At 37.5% G+C, this 20,579-nt stretch overlaps 1 protein-coding gene across 3 annotated transcripts in view; it reads right to left on the reverse strand.

Annotated features, from left to right (window-relative positions):
- Positions 1 to 9,895, reverse strand: part of LOC138320680 (properdin-like) — a 36,689-nt gene extending 26,794 nt beyond the window's left edge. For all 3 annotated transcript variants that reach the window (XM_069263832.1, XM_069263833.1, XM_069263834.1), the window contains exons 1-3: positions 9,749 to 9,895; positions 7,737 to 7,875; positions 6,076 to 6,224 (exon numbers count right to left, since the gene is read on the reverse strand). In XM_069263832.1, coding sequence (XP_069119933.1) covers positions 6,076 to 6,224; positions 7,737 to 7,875; positions 9,749 to 9,803 — 343 coding nt within the window. In that variant the 5' untranslated portion in view covers positions 9,804 to 9,895. The remainder of the gene's footprint in view (positions 1 to 6,075; positions 6,225 to 7,736; positions 7,876 to 9,748) is intronic.
- Between the last annotated feature and the right edge of the window lie 10,684 nt (positions 9,896 to 20,579).

Genomic DNA, 20,579 nt, shown 5'->3' on the forward strand with positions numbered 1-20,579 from the left:
CATCCAAAATATGTTACTTTGAACTAGAAAGTAAAAGGTAAATATAATAATTAAAGGATTGTTAGATTGCATTTATTGGAGATATCAATGCAATCTGGGTGGCAGATAAATAGAATAGCGTCCGTTAGGGCGCTATGATTAAATAATTGTTAAATAACACACACAGGAAGGCATATTATCCCTATATAACACACACACACAGAAAACGACATATTATCCCTACATAACACACCCACACAGAGAAAACGACATATTATTCCTACATAACACACACATACAGAGAAAATGACATATTATCCCTACATAACACACCCACACAGAGAAAACGACATATTATTCCTACATAACACACACACACAGAAAACGACATATTATCCCTACATAACACACACACACACACAGAAAACGGCATATTATCCCTACAATCAATGTAACACACACACACACACAGAGAAAACGACATATTATCCCTACATAACACACACACACAGAAAACGACATATTATCCCTACATAACACACACACACAGAAAACGGCATATTATCCCTACATAACACACACACACAGAAAACGACATATTATCCCTACATAACACACACACACAGAAAACGACATATTATCCCTACATAACACACACATACACACAGATAAAACGACATATTATCCCTACATAACACACACACACAGAGAAAACGACATATTATCCCTACATGACACACACACACACAGAAAACGGCATATTATCCCTACATAACACACACACAGAGAGAAAATGACATATTATTCCTACATAAACACACACACACAGAAAACGACATATTATCCCTACATAACATACACACACAGAAAACGGCATATTATCCCTACATAACACACACACAGAGAAAACGACATATTATCCCTACATAACACACACACACATAAAACGACATATTATCCATACATAACACACACACACACACACAGAAAACGACATATTATCCCTACATAACACACACACAGAGAAAACGACATATTATCCCTACATAACACACACACACAGAAAACGACATATTATCCCTACATAACACACACACAGAAAACGACATATTATCCATTACATAACACACACAAGGACAGCATATTATCCCTACATAAACACACACACAGAAAACGACATATTATCCATACATAACACACACAAGGACAGCATATTATCCCTACATAACACACACACACACAACGACATATTATCCCTACATAACACACACACACAGAAAACGGCATTTTACCCATACATCACACACACACAGCGGCATATTATCCATACATAACACACACACACACACATAACGGCATATTATCCCTACATAACACACACACACAGAAAACGACATATTATCCACATAACACACACACACACACACACACACACAGAAAACGGCATATTATCCCTACATAAACACACACACAGAAAACGGCATATTATCCATACATAACACACCCACACAACGGCATATTATCCCTACATAACACACACACACAGAAAACGACATATTATCCACACATAACACACACACACACACAGAAAACGGCATATTATCCATACATAACACACACACACAGCGGCATATTATCCCTACATAACACACACAGAGAAAACAGCATATTATCCGTAGATAACACACACACAGGGCGGCATTTAGCATTATATTCATGCTTGTAACACAAACACAAGACAGCATATTATCCATACATAGCACACACACACAGCGGCATATTATCCCGACGTAAAAAACACAGGACGGCATATAGTCCCTACATAACTCACACACAGGACGGCATATTATTCCTACATAACACACACACAGCGGCATTCAGCACTATATTCATTCTCGTTACACACACACAGGACGGCATATTATCCATACCTTACACAAACATAGGACGGCATATTATCCCTACATAATACATGGCACTGGACGGCATATCAATCCTAAAACACACGCACACAGGACAGCGTATTTTCCCGACATAACACAAACACAGTACGGCATATTAAAACGGCATATTATCCCTACATAACACACACACACACACAAAACGGCATATTATCCATACATAACACACACACAGGACTGCATATTATTCATACATAACACACACACAGGACGACATATTATCCCTACATAACACACACACAGGACGGCATATTATCCCTACATAACACACACACAGAAAACAGCATATTATCCATACATAACACACACACAGGACGACACATTATCCCTACATAACACATACACACAGAAAACGGCATATTATCCATACCTAACATACACACAGGACGACATATTATCCCTACATAACACATACACACAGAAAACAGCATATTATCCATACCTAACATACACACAGGACGACATATTATCCCTACATAACACACACACACAGAGAAAACGGCATATTATCCATACATAACACACACACAGGACGGCATATTATCCATACATAACTCACACACAGGCCGGCATATTATCCCTACATAACACACACACACAGGACGGCATATTATCCATACATAACACACACACAGCGGCATATTATCCCGACGTAGAAAAACACAGAACGGCAGAGTATCAATGCATAACACACACACATGACGGCATATTATCCCTACATAACACAAACACAGGACGGCATATCATTCCTATATAATACACACAGGACGGCATATTATTACTAAACATCACACATGCAGAACGGCATATTATTCCTACATAACACACACACACACACACAAGAGGTTGTATTATCCATATATAACACACATGCAGGATTGCATATTATCCCTACTTAAATGCTTGTATCACACACAGGACTGCATATTATCCCTACATATAACACACAGGTTGGCATATTATTACTACATAAAAACAACACAGGACGGCATATAATCCCTACATAACTCACACACAGAACAGCATATTACTCCTACATACCACGCACAAAAGACGGCATATTATCCAAACCTACATGTAACAGACACACAGGACGGTTTATTATCCATACATAACTCACACAAAGGACGGCATATTATCCATACATACATATAGCACACACACACAGGACAGCATATAATCCGTACATAACACAAATACAGGGCGGCATTTAGCACTATATTCATGCTTGTAAAACACACACAGGACGGCATATTATCCATACATAATACACTCACAGGATGTCATATTACTCATACCTTACAAAAAAACAGGATGGCATATCATCCCTACATAATACATGCATTGGACGGCATATCAATCTTAAAACACACACACACAGGACGGCATATTATCCCTACATAACACACACGCAGGACGGCGTATTATCCCTACATAACACAAACACAGTACAGCATATTATCTCTACATAACACAAACACAGGACGTCGTATTATCTCTACATAACACACGCAAGGATAGCATATTATCTCTACATAACACACGCAAGGATAGCATATTATCCCTACATAGCACACGCAAGGACAGCATATTATCCCTACATAACACATACAAGGACAGCATATTATCCCTACATAACACACACAAGGACAGCATATTATCCCTATGTAACACACACAAGGACAGCATATTATCCCTACATACACACACAAGGACAGCATATTATCCCTACATAGCACACACAAGGACAGCATATTATCCCTACATAACACACACACAAGGACAGCATATTATCCTTACATACACACACACAAGGACAGCATATTATCCCTACATAGCACACAAAATGACAGAATATTATCCCTACATAACACACACAAGGACAACATATTATCCCTACATAGCACACACAAGGACAATATATTATCCCTAAATAACACACACAAGGACAGCATATTATCCCTACATAGCACACACAAGGACAGCATATTATCCCTACATAACACACACAAGGACAGCATATTATCCCTACCTAACACACACAAGGACAGCATATTATCCCTACATAGCACACACAAGGACAGCATATTATCCCTACATAACACACACAAGGACAGCATATTATCCCTACATAGCACACACAAGGACAGCATATTATCCCTACATAACACACACAAGGACAGCATATTATCCCTACATAGCACACACAAGGACAGCATATTATCCCTACATAACACACACAAGGACAGCATATTATCCCTACATAACACACACAAGGACAGCATATTATCCCTACATAACACACACAAGGACAGCATATTATCCCTACATAACACACACAAGGACAGCATATTATCCCTATATAGCACACACAAGGACAGCATATTATCCCTACATAACACACACAAGGACAGCATATTATCCCTACATAACACACACAAGGACAGCATAGTATCCCTACATAACACACACAAGAATAGCATATTATCCCTACATAACACATACAAGGACAGCATATTATCCCTACATAACACACACAAGGACAGCATATTATCCCTACATAACACACACAAGGACAGCATATTATCCCTACATAACACACACAAGGACGCATATTATCCCTACATAGCACACACAAGGACAGCATATTATCCCTAAATACCACACATGCAGAACGGCATATTATTCCTACATAACACACACAAGGACAGCATATTATTCCTACATAACACACAAACAAGACAAGGAATTGTTTGGATATTGATGTCTAATGGAATGTCAGTTGATTTCACTATATTTCCATTCTACTTTCAGTTTCCCGTTTAATCTATGTTAAACAAGATGGGCAATATCTGGCTATGAACTCCGATCTGGTCAAGTGTATGAATATCTAATGTTTCCATCGCGTCACTGACAATGTATTCAATGTATACTTACGCCTATACATAACGGTCAAATAATTTCAAAAGTGGTTTTAAAGTCGTGTAGTCTATGAAATCTAATAGTATTATCGTGTTGACAAAATCACTTGTATTAAGAAAACGTCATCGCATAATTTTCATTTGTTCGCTTGTTTCAAACCGTTTTGTGTTGAACTATATTCAGAAGTTGATGCTATTGCTGTTCCGTCTATTGAACTTGGTGACGTCAACACTAGCGCAAGCGGGAAATTTAAAGGATATACGTGTGTAGATTTGAATTCGATTGATCGTAATGGAAATATAAGTAATTAACTGTTACCAGATTGGACATACAATTGATATGAAGCTCAACCGTCCGAAAGATAAATATTCATGGCGCCCTAACGGGCGCCATTCTATTTATCTTCCTTCCGGATGGGCTTCATATCAACTGTATGTCCAATCTGGTAACAGTTTATTGCTTAAATATACTCCTTTTTGCCACCGGTTATGTGAGCAACCAGGAAATATTTCGATAAATGTGACGTTTGAGTAATGCGAACACTTCAGCTTTATTGAATGTTATAAAACGTATTTGTCTACAAAGTCTTGAAAAGGTTTCATGACAAAATTCTTATCACAAAAAATCCTGAGCAGATTGATATATGTGTTCTTCCTTTAACTTGCATATCATGCTAAGTATATTGTAAAATAGGGCTAACATTGACACTAACGTAACAGAGATGGAAATCTTAACACAAGCAGAACAATCGAGTCAGACTTTCTAAAGTTATGCCTTGTGTAGGCAATTGCAGAATATTTAACAGTATGACATCAAGTAGTATCAAATATCAAAATATAACATTTAGATGTCTACCTGTCAAAAACCCTCTGATGCAAAGATATAAAATTTGAAAAAGAAAAAGTTTTCATAACATATGTAGTAGATTGATTAGATTGTATGTTTACTTATGTATTTGTTAATATACCCCTTTTTTACTGTATGTATTCGGGGATGGAATATATCATTTGCAATGTTATGCACATACTCGATTGATAATAGAGATGAAAAATAAAAGGATACGTTTCTCTTGTTTTGGCCCAAACAAAGAAGTTGCTGTAAGTTACAAAACGAGATACCAATTCAGGAAACATCCTGATTTTTGTAGGTTGTATATCTCCTACCACCATTCAATTACAACATGCATAACATACAATGTAAGTGTGATTTTTACCTGAACAGCGAACGCCTGCTGCCTGTCGACATTGATAACATGATTCGATGAGCTGGCAAGATGTCAGTCTGGATTCCTGTCCAGTGGAACACGTATATTGAATCGCAGTAATGTTTTGTCTAGTACTGTGTCGTACTTTGACGCCACCACTGCAAGATAATATTGAAAATTAATTTATTTCGTTTATTACAAGGGGTACTGAGATGGCGATTCTTTTAAATGCGCATTTCTGGACTCTTTTTTTGAGTTCTGCTGTCAGTTATCAAAGGTTCAATCCCATGTTATATGTTGGCTGGAAATACAAATGTACTTCTCAACTTATTCTACAAATACACCCCCTCTACACACACACACACACACTTGGTTTTTTTCGGTCATGTAAAAATTCGTGGCAGTTTGTCAAGGGGAAATATATTTATTTACTGTTACTAGTTTTTGATTGGTATTAATGTTGTTCATTTCTACCAGCGGCTGCTTAACCTTTAACTAATAGGAAAAGCTTGCAGATCGTACGGTTTAGAAACATTTATAAAAAGGCACGTGCTAAAATATGTGTGAAGCATTAACACAGGAAATAGTGGGAACTCTTGCCTTTGCTCAATGTTTCCAAATACACTTCAGAATTGAGTCTTGTTTTGGTCGATTTCACGGGCTGCTAAGCTGAGTTGAAATTAAAACAAATTCAACATCATCAGAGTGTGTACGTAATTTTGAACTTGTGCAAGTATATGAATCGTGTATGATTTGAATTGGTTAACTTGAGAAATATGATATTTCCTGAGGCGGGAAGTTAACCATTTCTTCGTATTAAATAACTGCCCTGTTACATGAAACGATGCATACAACACACTATACACGTTCACAATATATATACTTATGATATGAACTGTGTCGATAAATCAGAAATCAGCAACAACCGCAGTCATGTAGCAGTTTATACATTTTCTCATTAGTGTTTTTAACCATGTTTCCGAGGCTGGGTGGTACTTAAGCTCAGAAATGTGTTTCATGTCGTTCGAAATAACCCTCACATGAGACGTGCCACAATCGACTCGTTCCAGCGTAACGTCACGTTCCATTTATCATAGAATTCGTATAGGAATAGCTGAGTTCCTAGGAGTGTTAATAAGGAAACTTATGCCGTTAAAAGAAGTAATATCAACAGGATTTTCTAGATAACACGGGATCCTATCAAACATTAGTCTGTAGGATACGAATTACTTCAGATAGTAAATATTGGACAAAGAAGTAATTCCAACCGTGTGGACAAAAAAAAATGTCAAATTTTCGAGGCGATCTGCCCCTTTATCAAGACATACAAAACGAACACGATTACATAATAGGATAAGAACAGCAATACGGAACAATGAAAGTAGACAAGGAAACTCTATAGTAAATCATAAGGAAAAATATCATCAGGATAATCATAAAGCTTAATCATTTGTTCCAATGTTTGCGTAATTGTTTTTCAAAATAAAATAGCAGCTATGATACAGGTCAACTACAGCAAATTAAACAAACACGTGTACTAATATTGAACCATGCAGATTTATCAGGTTCAACTGCACTAGAAACGTTTTACAATTTTTGAAAAGATCACTGAAATTTATCATCAGATAAACCGATAAACACATTCATAAATAGAAAAACGTATGGCATACCCAAACCCAAGCTCCCTGCAAGCCACATTTGCGGCGTTATCAGCCCAACACTCTCCACATATTGTGTGCCATGTTCCCTGGTAGAAGATCTCTATTGGTCCTTCACGTTTCGGGTAAGTTCTCTGTAACCTGACTATATCTGTAATGAAAATGTAATAAGGACAATGTACGGTTGTAATAAGTAATACAATTATCTATTGATAAAACAAACAATAATTTTTAACATTAAAGAATCTACTTCTTTGCTATTGAAATACTTTTTTATTTTATTTAGAATAACTATTTGGGACATGAGATGTGATTTCAATCATTGGGAACTCAGCGAGTAAATAGTTAGATTATTGGCAGTGTAAAATATAGGTAAGGATTTTTAATTACTCTAGCTTGCTTTAATCTTAAAACATTGGATAACGTCTCAATTTGGGCATTTCAAGACATTTTACGATAGGTGTCGTGTAACAGAAATATATGACAGAAATAATACGTCAACATATTTTTTCAGTCAGAATTATTACATTAGGTGAGTACAATGTAGACTAATTTGATCTTTTACTGAAAGTGCCATGTTGGAATGTAAAATTACGTAAATGCAAGCAACAACTACCATTTCCAAATGTTGCACTATTATTGTATACTTAAATCGCATCCAATAATAAACTTAACTTCATGTTATCAATGAAAATTCTGCCTTTGAAACTAGATATAAACAATGATTTAGCAATATCTTCTTTCAATTATTTCTTATCACAACTACTGTGTATAGTGTTAATTATCGTTTCTTGAAATCTGAAGTTTTTTTCATAATAGATATACTGCAATCTTTGTTAAAGAAAATAGACAATTATCAAGATATGCATATATTAAGTCATTACCTTAGATTAAGGTTATACATAATGTAAAACAAAGCTGCTATGCAAAACGTTACACAAATAGAAGTTAAATCTTATAGACAAGAATCATCACACTGGTAATAGGTTTTTTATTCAGCTTTTTTTTTGCTACGTTCATTTTCCATATTACAAAACACAGTTAGAAACAAACATCATCCATGTTCTAAAAATTCAGGAAGTTGTAAATTATAAATACATACTTAAACTATGTAAATTTAATTATTATCTTTTTTAACGCTAATCTCTAAATGAGAACATGAGATTAAATCAAAACTTTTTTTAAGTATAAACTTTCAATTCTCCAACAGAAGGATTTATTAATTTGCAATAGTTTATATAATATTTCAACAATAATATCTAAAAATTCAACTTAAAGCAAAAAAAATTGTCTACAATACCAAAAACCATTATTGTTGGGTCTCTGCACAGCTCAATTTCTTAGTTTGTTTTCAACAAATGCCAAAAGGATGTCCAAAGAGATTGTACAATGGTAATAATTTCAATTTTCAATAGTTTATTATATTTCCAAATGCGTTTCGTTTTTGCATAGGTAAGTTGTAACACACCTGATTGCTATCAACATTATTTATTTTTGTATGAAATTTTATTCAAGTTTAAGTACGCGAAAGATAACCTTCGCAAACTTGTTTTGAAAAGGAATTCGCAATTTAAGTTAACTGTCGTTGTGCAAAATATTTCATACAACTGACCTCTGTCTAACAATTCTTACCGTGGTAAGCTGACCTCTAATACGATACTGTCATATGCTCGAATTGAGAACAACAATCGGTATTTCAAATACATTCATATTCCCATATGTAATTCCCATATATTAACATTGGTTTGATAAATAAATACATTTTATAGTGGGCAGTGGGAACTCCTGACCCAAAGTTTTGTATATTGATATTTTTGTTATAAAGACAATATAGTTCGCTGCTTATATTTATACTCTGTAGAATTTTTATCAAATAATAATTCAGAGGGTGTTTTTTCATATATTGGGCAAAGACGTAGTTCTAATAGTGTGGAAAATATATTGTCGGCATTTCGAGGCGATCTACGCCTTAGCCAAAACACCAAAAGAACATCGTTTATATATTTATACAAATGTATACATACCTTGGCTGTACACATGTAAGACTTGTAAAAGATGAATCAACAACACAAAATACATCGTCAGGAGAGTCGTGGTCACACGAGACTAGGATGGCCTAGCTCACACTGATCACGCAGACCTAGCAGGAAACATTTCGATAGTTAACTGATGTGTAGGATACATGTCCGGTTTTCACTCTAGTTTATTCAGTACAAGGATGTATCAAACATATTTTATTTTTAGAGTTATGACACCGATATAATGAAACACTAGTATGTAAATCCTTATTTGTATTGAGGTCTGTTTATCTGAGTGTATAGTTGTTCAATGCAGAATATCATATCACAAAAAATGATCAGACTTGTACATTGATTTCGCTCATTTTATCGATAAAGGTTATAAAATGGATAGTTTGAACAAATTCGGCCTTTTAATTATTTTGAAATTGTGGACAGTTATTGTAGTTGTTTTCCTCAAAGTATCGTGTTTTGTTCAATTATATTACAGACTTCACGGATTTATATGTTATTCTGTGATATGTGGGTCCTGATAAAGTGATTGGAGGCAAAACCATCTGACATATGAAGAGAACTGTACAGTATTGATTAAGTTGATAGTAACGAACATACCAACTTTACCAGTTGTCAATATAGACCTTACACGAATAAAAAAACATCAACTTTCCACTCTGACAACTGTACGATTATTGTATATTTTTTTATTGTTTATGTTTTCTTTCTAGACACATCACACCTTGAATTCATTTCTACTTTCATTTTTTTTGTCTAGGGATGTATATAATTGGTCACACATACTGATGCTGTTAGGTTTATTTCTTGGAATCTAAACAACCGGGGATGTATCCACTCTTACTTACTTTAGCTGGAAGTGACGCCAATTCATGTATGAGATAATGATACTTGTTATGGTCAAATATTAAAGTTATGTGTGCCATAACTGGGCTATCATTTTGACATGCTGTTTTTCCTTCGACAATATATCGACAACTATGAGGTTTGATGAATTAAGCATGACAATCACTGGAATGGACAGACAAACTTCTATGCCCTATAAACATTAGTTACAGCACTAAATTTGTATACTGTGCAAAGATTGCATTTATGCCTTCTGTATGTTTAGATGGAAACATATCTCCAAAAATCACTTTACAGGAACTAATAACACTGTAAAAATATATAAAATAAAATTGTAGACCAGAAAATCGGCGTCATGGTCGGACTGTACGTACTCATTTCATCGCACTGTAAGTGTAATTATAATAATACATAATCTCATTTTCAGCTATTTGTACTTGTAAAAATTATGAAAATTGTCAAATTACTTGTAACAAGCTATTCGTTGTAAGTATTTTAATTCTCAAAATAATTGTTATTTTGGCAGTGAATAAAAAATAATGATATTATTGAAACTTACATTGATTGGTTAATGCTGATCCAAAATTATAAATATATGTCTTCAATGCTCCACGTACATCGGTTGGTCAGTAGTATAAATGCAGAGTCCTAAAAGACATTTGTGACGACTCCATGGCCCTGCAGGTAGGGGGCGTTAGAGTTGTACCTGCTGCCCCTATTGCATGATCGTAAAAGGCGACTAAATTTAGGATCTTATCTTTTCTCTTCTTCCTAACTGACTGTATCTTTCCTAATGCCTCCCTTGGCATCGCCTCACTTTTGGCCATGAGTTGAGCGTTCGCCCCTGTGGGAAAGGCTCTGGGTTCTGTCCCCTGTCCGAGACACACCAAAGTCTATAAAAGTGGTAGTTTCTCCTGCACACCACATACATGGGAGGCCGTCCTTACATGACCATAGCTGTTAATAGGACGTTAATTAATCAAACAAACAAAGTGACGACTCCAATGCCAGTTGTTATGGTATCCCGATACATTGTCAGTTAGCTTCCACCTATATGTATATGTAGTGAGTTCAAAGCCAGCCATTGGCCGAAGGTCGGTGTGTTTTTTCTTTTTTTTCTAGATACTACGTATGTTTGTATGTTTGTATGTTTGATTAATTAACGTCCTATTAACAGCTATGGTCATGTAAGGACGGCCTCTCATGTATGTGGTGTGTTGCGTGCATGTTGTGCGAGGTGCATGTTTTGGGAGACTGCGGTATATTCATGTTGTGTCTTCTTGTATAGTGGAACTGTTGCCCTTTTTATAGTGCTATATCACTGAAGCATGCCGTCGAAGACACCAAGCAACACACCCCACCCGGTCACATTATACTGACAACGGGCGAACCAGTCGTCCCACTCCCTGTATGCTGAGCGCTAAGCAGGAGCAGAAACTACCACTTTTATAGACTTCGGTGTGTCTCGGCCAGGGGACAGAACCCAGAGCCTTCCTCACAGGAGCGAACGCTCAACTCAAGGCCAAAAGTGAGGCGGTGCCAAGGGAGGCATTAGGAAAGATAAAGTCAGTTAGGAAGAAGAGAAAAGAGAAGATCCTAAATTTAGTCGCTTTTTACGATCATGCAATAGGGGCAGCAGGTACAATTCTAACGCCCTACCTGCAGGGCAGCCTTCTGCCATCATCTAATTCATATATCGTTAAATAATTATAAAACACTCATCGACTAAACCAAACCATACATGTATATGGTATAATATTATTTTAAAGCGTGCTTTACGTGTGTTTTTTGGGTTTTTTATATATATAATATATATATATATATTTTTTTTTTATATATTTTTTTTTATTTTCTTTTTTAAATTAGGTAGGTACACATATTCTGTTTCATCTGATCATTTTAGACTCATTTTTATTCTAGTTATAAAGTGACAAAGCGCGATTGTTTTTTACACATTTCATTTAACCATTTTGATATTCGTTTCGATTCTAGTTATAAAGTGATCAAGGGTGTATAGTTTGCTTGCTACACATTTCATTTGACCATTTTAATACTCGTTTCCATTCTAGTTATAAAACGACAAGGGATGTTGTAACTTTTTGACCTCAGGTTGCGTATTTCAGCAATCGCCAAGTAAACGTAATATATAAGGGATTCGGTTCCAGCCCAGCACTATACCATAAAAGAACAAAGTCAGGAATAAAAATCCACTTATTATTTATTATAATCACAAATTCTCAAAGTACAGGTACTGGATACATGGAGATTTACAAAGGCAATACAAACATTTTACACTGAAATAGTTATCTAGATTATTGAATATATTATTGTAATATGGAACATTACCAGATACTATACTATACAAAACTATTATGATCTTTCCCCACGTTTAACCCTGTTCAATACAATTTAAAGGACTGGATCATTTTTCTGACTATCTTTTATTTGTAAGAGATTAATAGTCTTTTCTCCTGTTTCAGATACATCCGGATGTCCCGGTGTGGAACCCTTAGCTGCTGCCTTGGATATATATATCTTGGTTTGGATCAGAACCCCTGGAGCTTGACATTGGACAGTTGTCTCCCCTAGAGTCATTGTCATGGTTTTTTATGAGATCTTGTTGTAACTCTACAAATAGTATCTGTAGCCTCATTAGAACAGGTTTTATTATCATACCTTGTTCTGATAATACAATGGCTACAGTTTTCTCTCTAAACAAGGTCTCCTAGATAAGGCATTAGCTTTGCCATGAGCTTTATCTGCTCTATATTCAATTTTAAATTGATAAGCAGATACTAATTCAAACCATCTAGCCATTTGTCCTTCAGAGTTTTTAAAATTGATCAACAGGGCGCCATGATCACTTCTGATCAAGAAATATTGCCCATAAAGATAGTGGTGAAATTGTTTAATAGAGTGTACTATGGCTAGTAATTCTCTACGTTTCACACAATATTTTCACTCAGATCTACTGAACATTTTACTATAGTAACATATGACCTTCTCTTTCCCATTTTGTAGCTGAGAGAGGACTGCACCTTAACCTGAGTCAGAAGCATCTGTATCCAGTAGAAATTCACCTTCAGACCTTGGATATGCCAGTATCGGCGAGCTTGTCAATGCCCGTTTCATTGTGTCAAAGGCACTTTGACAATCCAACGACCAGGTAAACCTTTGGTACTGCTCCGTCAACTTATGTAGTGGTTTAGCTATGGTAGCAAATCCTTGGACAAACTCCCTATAGTAGGAACGTAGCCCTAAGAATTTTCCCACCTCTTTAACAGAATTAAGAATAGGCCAATTTTTGAAGAACTCTATCTTTTCTGGATCGGTAGAGATACTCTCTTCACTTACAATGTGGCCCCGAAATGAAACCTGTTTCTTACATAGGGAACATTTCTTAGCATGCATCTTAAGATTAGCTTCCTGAAGCCTTCCAAACACTTTGTCAAGGTTATTGATGTGTTCATCAAATGTCTTGGCTAGTACTATTATATCATCCAAATACACCATGCAAATATCATGGGAAAGGTGAATAAGTACTTTTTCCATTAGCCTTTCAAAGGTAGCCGGGGTATTACAAAGACCAAATGGCATTGATACAACTTGCCAAAAACCTCCCCGTGGTATGGAAAATGCTGTTTTGGGTCTATCTTCAGATGCTACCTTCACTTGCCAGTAGCCACTTTTGAGGTCAATGGTTGAAAACCAGTTGCGACCTGATAGTGAGTCAAGAGTACTATCAATCCTAGGAATTGGATGACTATCTTTGATAGTTGCGTCATTCAATTTCCTATAGTCTAGGCAAAATCTTAGGCTAGAATCCTTTTTCCGTATTAAGGCCACGGATCGTAACAGTGTACAGTTTGGTTGTTACACATTTCATCTGATCATTGACCGTTTACATCTTTGCTATAAAGTGACCAAGCTTGTACAGCTTGTTTGTTACACATTTATTTTGACCATTTTAATACTCGTTTACATTCAAGCTATAAAGTGACCAAGCGTGTAGAGTTTGCTTGTTATATCAGCTAAACATACTTCATGAGCTTTGTGAGGCTCATCTAGTAATCAGGCGCCATCAGGACCTGCTTGGAGTTCCGGGACCACAACACAATGTCTGGGCGAAGAGGTGTTGACACAACTTCCTCTGGAAATCCCATGCGTTGGTGGATGTCAGTCCTCATCTGCCAGTCTGCTGCCATTGCTAGTATCCCACCTCCCTCCACGCTGCTCTTTCCATTCGCTCATGCCTTCACAAAGTTGATGAAATTCGGTCCCTTCGTCAATGCCCTCTTCTTTCTTGCACTGTAAAGGCTTGCTGCTATCTCCTTGAGGACCTGGTCGTGGCGCCATGTGTACCTACCGTCTGCGAGGGCAACTGTACATGATGACAACACATGTGCCAGGTTTGCTGGTCGTCCACAGAGTGTGCATGCTGCACTTTCCTTGAGGCCCCATGTAAACAGGTTCGTTTGGCTTGGTAATGCAGCCAACCCCCTGGTGTCCCACGCTGACAGCTCGCAACTGTCTGGTCTCTTCCTCCATCTGTCTGACATCTGCTTGAGTCATGTCCCGTCGCTCCCCTGGACTTGCACTGCGCCATCTAGGTCTAGATATCGTGCCTAGTCCTAGTCGCCCCGCTGCAACTGTCCCCACGATGTCTCCATGCTACAAACGCGCTTCTGCCTTTCACAGTCTTCTTTGCGTTCCACTTTTGTCCTGTGCGTGTCTCGACCCTCGCATCTCTGACCTTGGCGTCTACGCTCTCTCTCAAGATGATGACCTGTCGTACCTTCGTCACATTGAACTCTTCCGTCACCGGCTTTAGTGGAAGCTGGAGTTTTGTCCCTGAGCTGTACAAGCCGACGGTGCTGAAGCTCCGTGGTACGCCAAGCTAACGCCGAAGGTGTCCGCTGATCATCCTCTACAGCACTTCTACTGAAGAGAGTGGTACTTCGTAGACCAACAAAGGCCACTATAGTCTGGGAAGTACGCCGTGCTGGTAAATCCAGGCTTTAAATTTCCCTGGGAGCACACTTCCGTGGACAGTCTTCATCCACTCGTCAGCTTGCCTACGCATCTCCACCACACTGTTTCTGTCGTTCAGGCTGTTGTCGAACCACTTTCCAAGGCTCTTCACTGGCTTCTCGGATACCGTCGGTATGTCGCTGCCACCAACCTTGAAACTTTCTTCCTTCACTCTGCCTGCCTTCAGGACGAGACTCCGAGACTTTGCCCGTTTGAATTTCATCCGTGCCCATGTGACCATGTCCTCCAGGTCCCCAAGGGTCCAACGTCCTTCAACGACTGCCTTTGTTGTCACCGTCATGTCGTCCATAAAGGCCCTTGCGGGTGGCTGTCTGATGCCTACTGCCTATGGCTCTCTGCTCATCTTCTCCATGGATTTAATCAGCAGGTTCATAGCAGCTACGAAGAGTATCACTGATACTGTGCACCCGGTGACAATCCCAACTTCCAGTCTCTGCTACGCAGTCGTGTAGTTGCCGATGGTGAAGCGCATTATGAAGTTGTCAAAGTACTCCTTCAGCATGACTCTGAACTTCTCAGGTATGTGGTACTTCTCCAGCGTCAGCTCCACTAGCTTGTGTGGTATAGATCCGTAGGCGTTCGCTAGGTCCAACCAAAGTACTGCCAGGTCGCCTTTGTTCTCCCGTGCCTCCCTGATGATTCGGGTGAGTACGCTGGTGTACTCCACACATCCGGACACTCCGGGAATGCCTCCTTTCTGCACCGAGATGTCCATGTATCTGTTATCCTGCATATACCTCGTCATCCGTCTAGCGAGTACGGCGAGAATCACCTTCCCTTCCACATTCAGAAGTGATATCGTCCTGAATTGGCTGATGTTCTCCGAGTTCTCTTCCCTCGGTATGAAGCACCACTGAGCAGTACTCCAGCTGTCTGCCAGTCTTCCTCTCCTCCAAACTACCCGCAATAGTTTCCACAGCCTAGCTTAGGGCAGTTCTTGTACACCTTGAAAGGAACACCGCTGGGTCCTGGTACCGACTCCGCTCTGGCCTTTTTGATGATGTCTTGTACTTCCTGAAGCTTTGGTTCACCTTTGTCAAACGGTACTGTTGGATCGTCTGGATCTAGGAGCTTCCTGTGTTATCCCAAGTCTTCCTCCCTCCTCGGATAGCTATGCATTTTCCTCAGATGCTCCTCTGCTTCTTCCCTCGGGCAGTCCAGTCTTCAAGAACCCTTGCTTCCAAATAACCTAGAGGTGAACTGGAATGGGTCAGCTACAAATCTCGCCCTCTTACTGCTCCTCTCCTTCAGGTTCCGTCTGTTGTTTTCTGCCTTCCTCAATGTCTTCAATTTCTCTCTCAACCCGTCCCTCAGTTCGCTGAGCGACTGCTTCTCCTCCTCCGCTGCTCGTCTCTACAGCTTCGTCAACTGTCGCAGTTCCCTCCTGATGTTTCCTAACTCAACTTCTCGTCTGTTCTTCTGGTGTTCTTCTGTCTGACCACCCTTAATCTCCTCCTCTCCAAACTTCTCTAGGCCGATGTTATAAATAAATGTGGACAAGTCTCTGACCTTCTTGTCACACTCCCGCAAGTGTTGCCTCCAGAATGTTGTCCACGTCTTACTCGAACTGCTGCCATGCCGCTTCACTCCCGTGTGCGTCTTGTCCCCTCCTGTGCCCTCTGATCTAATGCCTGATCTCTTTGCGAGTCTGCCTCTCCGCTGTTCGCCTCTTCCCCGCCCGATGCATGAAAGCTGTGGTCACTGTCTCCCGTCTAACCAGGTTGTCACTGCCCTATTCTCAGTCGTCAACTAGCCTTTCCTAGTAGTCACTGGAAATCCAAAGTGTTAATACCTTGAATACATCGTAATATTCAAATGCTGGCCAGTGCCATCATCGGGTGGATGGTCCCCCTTCCTCAGACGTTTCGGTGCTTAATCCACGACGTCCTCCAGAGGATAATCTTGATTATAATGAAGATTCATGTCTCTGCCCTTTAATTGCATTTATCATATATGTGGCATTGTGCAATGTAAGTACACTACACCTTATATATATATAAATATTTATGTTGTATAATACATTATGTCAGTTAATACCTGCTTATCTTGATTATATATAGATATATTGGATATAAGCGGATAAAATTGTAGTAGAGACAGCCCACACGACTCGTGGTTGATGGGTATGGAATTCAATTCACACTCGTTTTGTTTTAAATCTTAAACTAAATCTCGTGCATTTTTAACTTAAAGTATCACTCTCTTGTGTGGAATAAATTTAATTCAACAACGACCTGTCGTTTTACCTATATTTGACCGTTGTTCCTTATGTTCACGCCAGGGTGCTTCCCATAGTTAATTGGATTTTTTCCAGTTACTCCGATTTTCCTCCACTTCCAAATCCTGCTATGCCTCAAAATGACCCTGACTGATAAAACGCGCTATACAAATACCCACACCAACCTAAACTTTATCCACCATACGTTTATAGTGAAGTTTTGTTTGGTCATGGACATGACTTTTCGAAAAATTGCGCAACATTGTTTTGTTAAAAATTAAATGAAAAACTAAACAAAATGGAACAAATGTATATTTTAACGGAAAAAAGTAAATGAATTCAATCTTACATATGCATGTCACAATGTCTTTCAATAACAAATAACATCAGAAATCTCATTATAAAGAATGCATATTTATAAGTTAACTAAGTAATTATTATATGCATATATGATTTGGTTTTTTATATGCATGTGAAATACTATATGAACATATGCGTAAGGCTTTGTAAAATATATCTATATATTCACGACACCCTGTGTGAAGAGGAGATAAGGATAATACATTGTTCTGATGTGAACTAGATAAGTTTTATACGCTGAAGTCAACAATCAATATCCGTTTTAGTTTGATACACAATGAGGATCTCATATAAGTATATTCGGATTCACTTTGTCGGTCACATCCAGAGACTAATAGGAATTTAATTCCGTAATCCGGTTTGGCACATGTATTTCCTGTTTGCTATTGTTATAACCATCAGCAAGAGTCAGAAATAGGCGATCTGACTATCAAAGGAAAAAGGAAACAATTCAGAGAACGGGAGAAGGACAGATCAAAAAGTAATATGTGTGGTTTCTGTCCTCTTTTGGCCCTTCAACTTTTATTTGGTAATCATATTCCTAAATTTTAAATATCAAGTACATTTATTATAAGTTGCAGTTTAAATGGTAACATCTTTAACATGCATAGATTATGGATGTTGTAAAACATTTCTCAAAATTGATCATTTGTTAATTACATCTAGAAATTATTTTATTATTGAACAAACTTAATATCTCTCTTCAAGATATATATATTATCAGCAAAGGACCTCTTTCACGAACAATGGAAATTTGCCCACGAAATAATTTTATTAAAACTAAATGTTACATGTAGCAACATTAATGCAAACCCTTGAAATACGTTTAAAAAATTCAAAAGGTCCCAGGGGCCTGTGCTATGGCCAAATTAAAGTTGCCCAGTAGAGGTGTATGACAGTGTTCCCTTTTTGATCCAAAAAGGTATCAAAATAATGATTTAAGTCATCAAACTGTAGTATTTTCTAAAGAGTATAAATAATTACATATTATGATCACAAATATGTAGGCAAAATGTAACAAATAAAATTTTGCCTACATTTTAAAGACAGAAAATGTCGAAATTTTAGGTGTTATTTTGGGCCATATCAATTATTAACAATGGTGATTCACCCACTTTCAGTTTGAGTGCACCAAAAATATTTTCTAAAAGGTTGGCTCATTACCTGAAGTAAATGTTTCTGTTTTATGGTGGCAAAAACTGTCAAAAATGACCAACGGACTATGAATGGTTTGGGTTCTGTTTGGCCCCAAAATCTATCAAATTTTCAAAACTGTTATTTAGTGATTAACCTGGTTTTTTTCAAATATTAAGTACATCCTCGATTCAAATATTGCCATGGTAACGATCTGAAATATGCATCTTTATGAAAATGTGAAAAAATTGACAATTTTGGTCATTTTTGCTATATTTTTGTCTATGAAACTAGATACCACATCCTTGAACAAGCTTAATATTTGCTGAGAATATATATACACTTTCAATACATCTTTTTTGGAGAAATATAAAGTTTCTTCGAGGACGCGCTCTAATGTTTCTAAAATAAAAACTTTGCAAAAATGGTCAAAATCGTCAAACAACATTTTCATAATTTGTGCATATTTCGAGTGATTATCATGTCAACCGAAGCATGGCCATTGGGTTTAACAGTTCTCCTGGAGAGGGGTCAAATACTATAGTTTATATATGGAAACACGAAGCAATAATTACAAATTAGCGATGCACTAAATACGTGTATGTCAAATCTACCAATTTAAAAAGTAAATAACAGGGGCCAAAAAGGGCCTAAACCATAATACTCCTTTACAAATCCGTTTGATCTATACATATTTTTGATGTTTACCATGACAACCTAAACAACAAAATTAGAAATTTTTATTGTAATTGAATCTTACTACTGGATTTGGAGGGCAAAAGGGTACAACCATACATAATCCTTTATGGATTATAGAAGTGTAATTGTTTAACTGGTATATTCTGATTTGTTAACATTTTTCAAGTACACATGTTGGAAGCGTGTTTTCCTGTTGTATGTGTTTGCTTTCAGATTTGTATGCACACACATTGGCAACGCTGGCTTACATTAATTTATGTCAGGATATTTTGCTGTCTAAAGTTACATCAACAGAAATTAAGTAACATGCCAAGCTTTTATATCTATACAAGAGGCCCATGGGCCGTAATGGTCACCCGAGTTTTGATAAAGAATAAAACGAAACCATACACTGGCACATTGCACCCATTCAGCACTTGAAGTCAGTCAAGGATTTTATCAAATTGACTTTTTAATCTATGAAGGGTATTTGACTACAATCACATCTGTGAATTTAGAAGGTTTTTTTTTAATTTT

Source organism: Argopecten irradians, chromosome 4 (assembly GCF_041381155.1).
Source record: "Argopecten irradians isolate NY chromosome 4, Ai_NY, whole genome shotgun sequence".
Classification (NCBI taxonomy): Eukaryota; Metazoa; Mollusca; class Bivalvia; order Pectinida; family Pectinidae; genus Argopecten; species Argopecten irradians.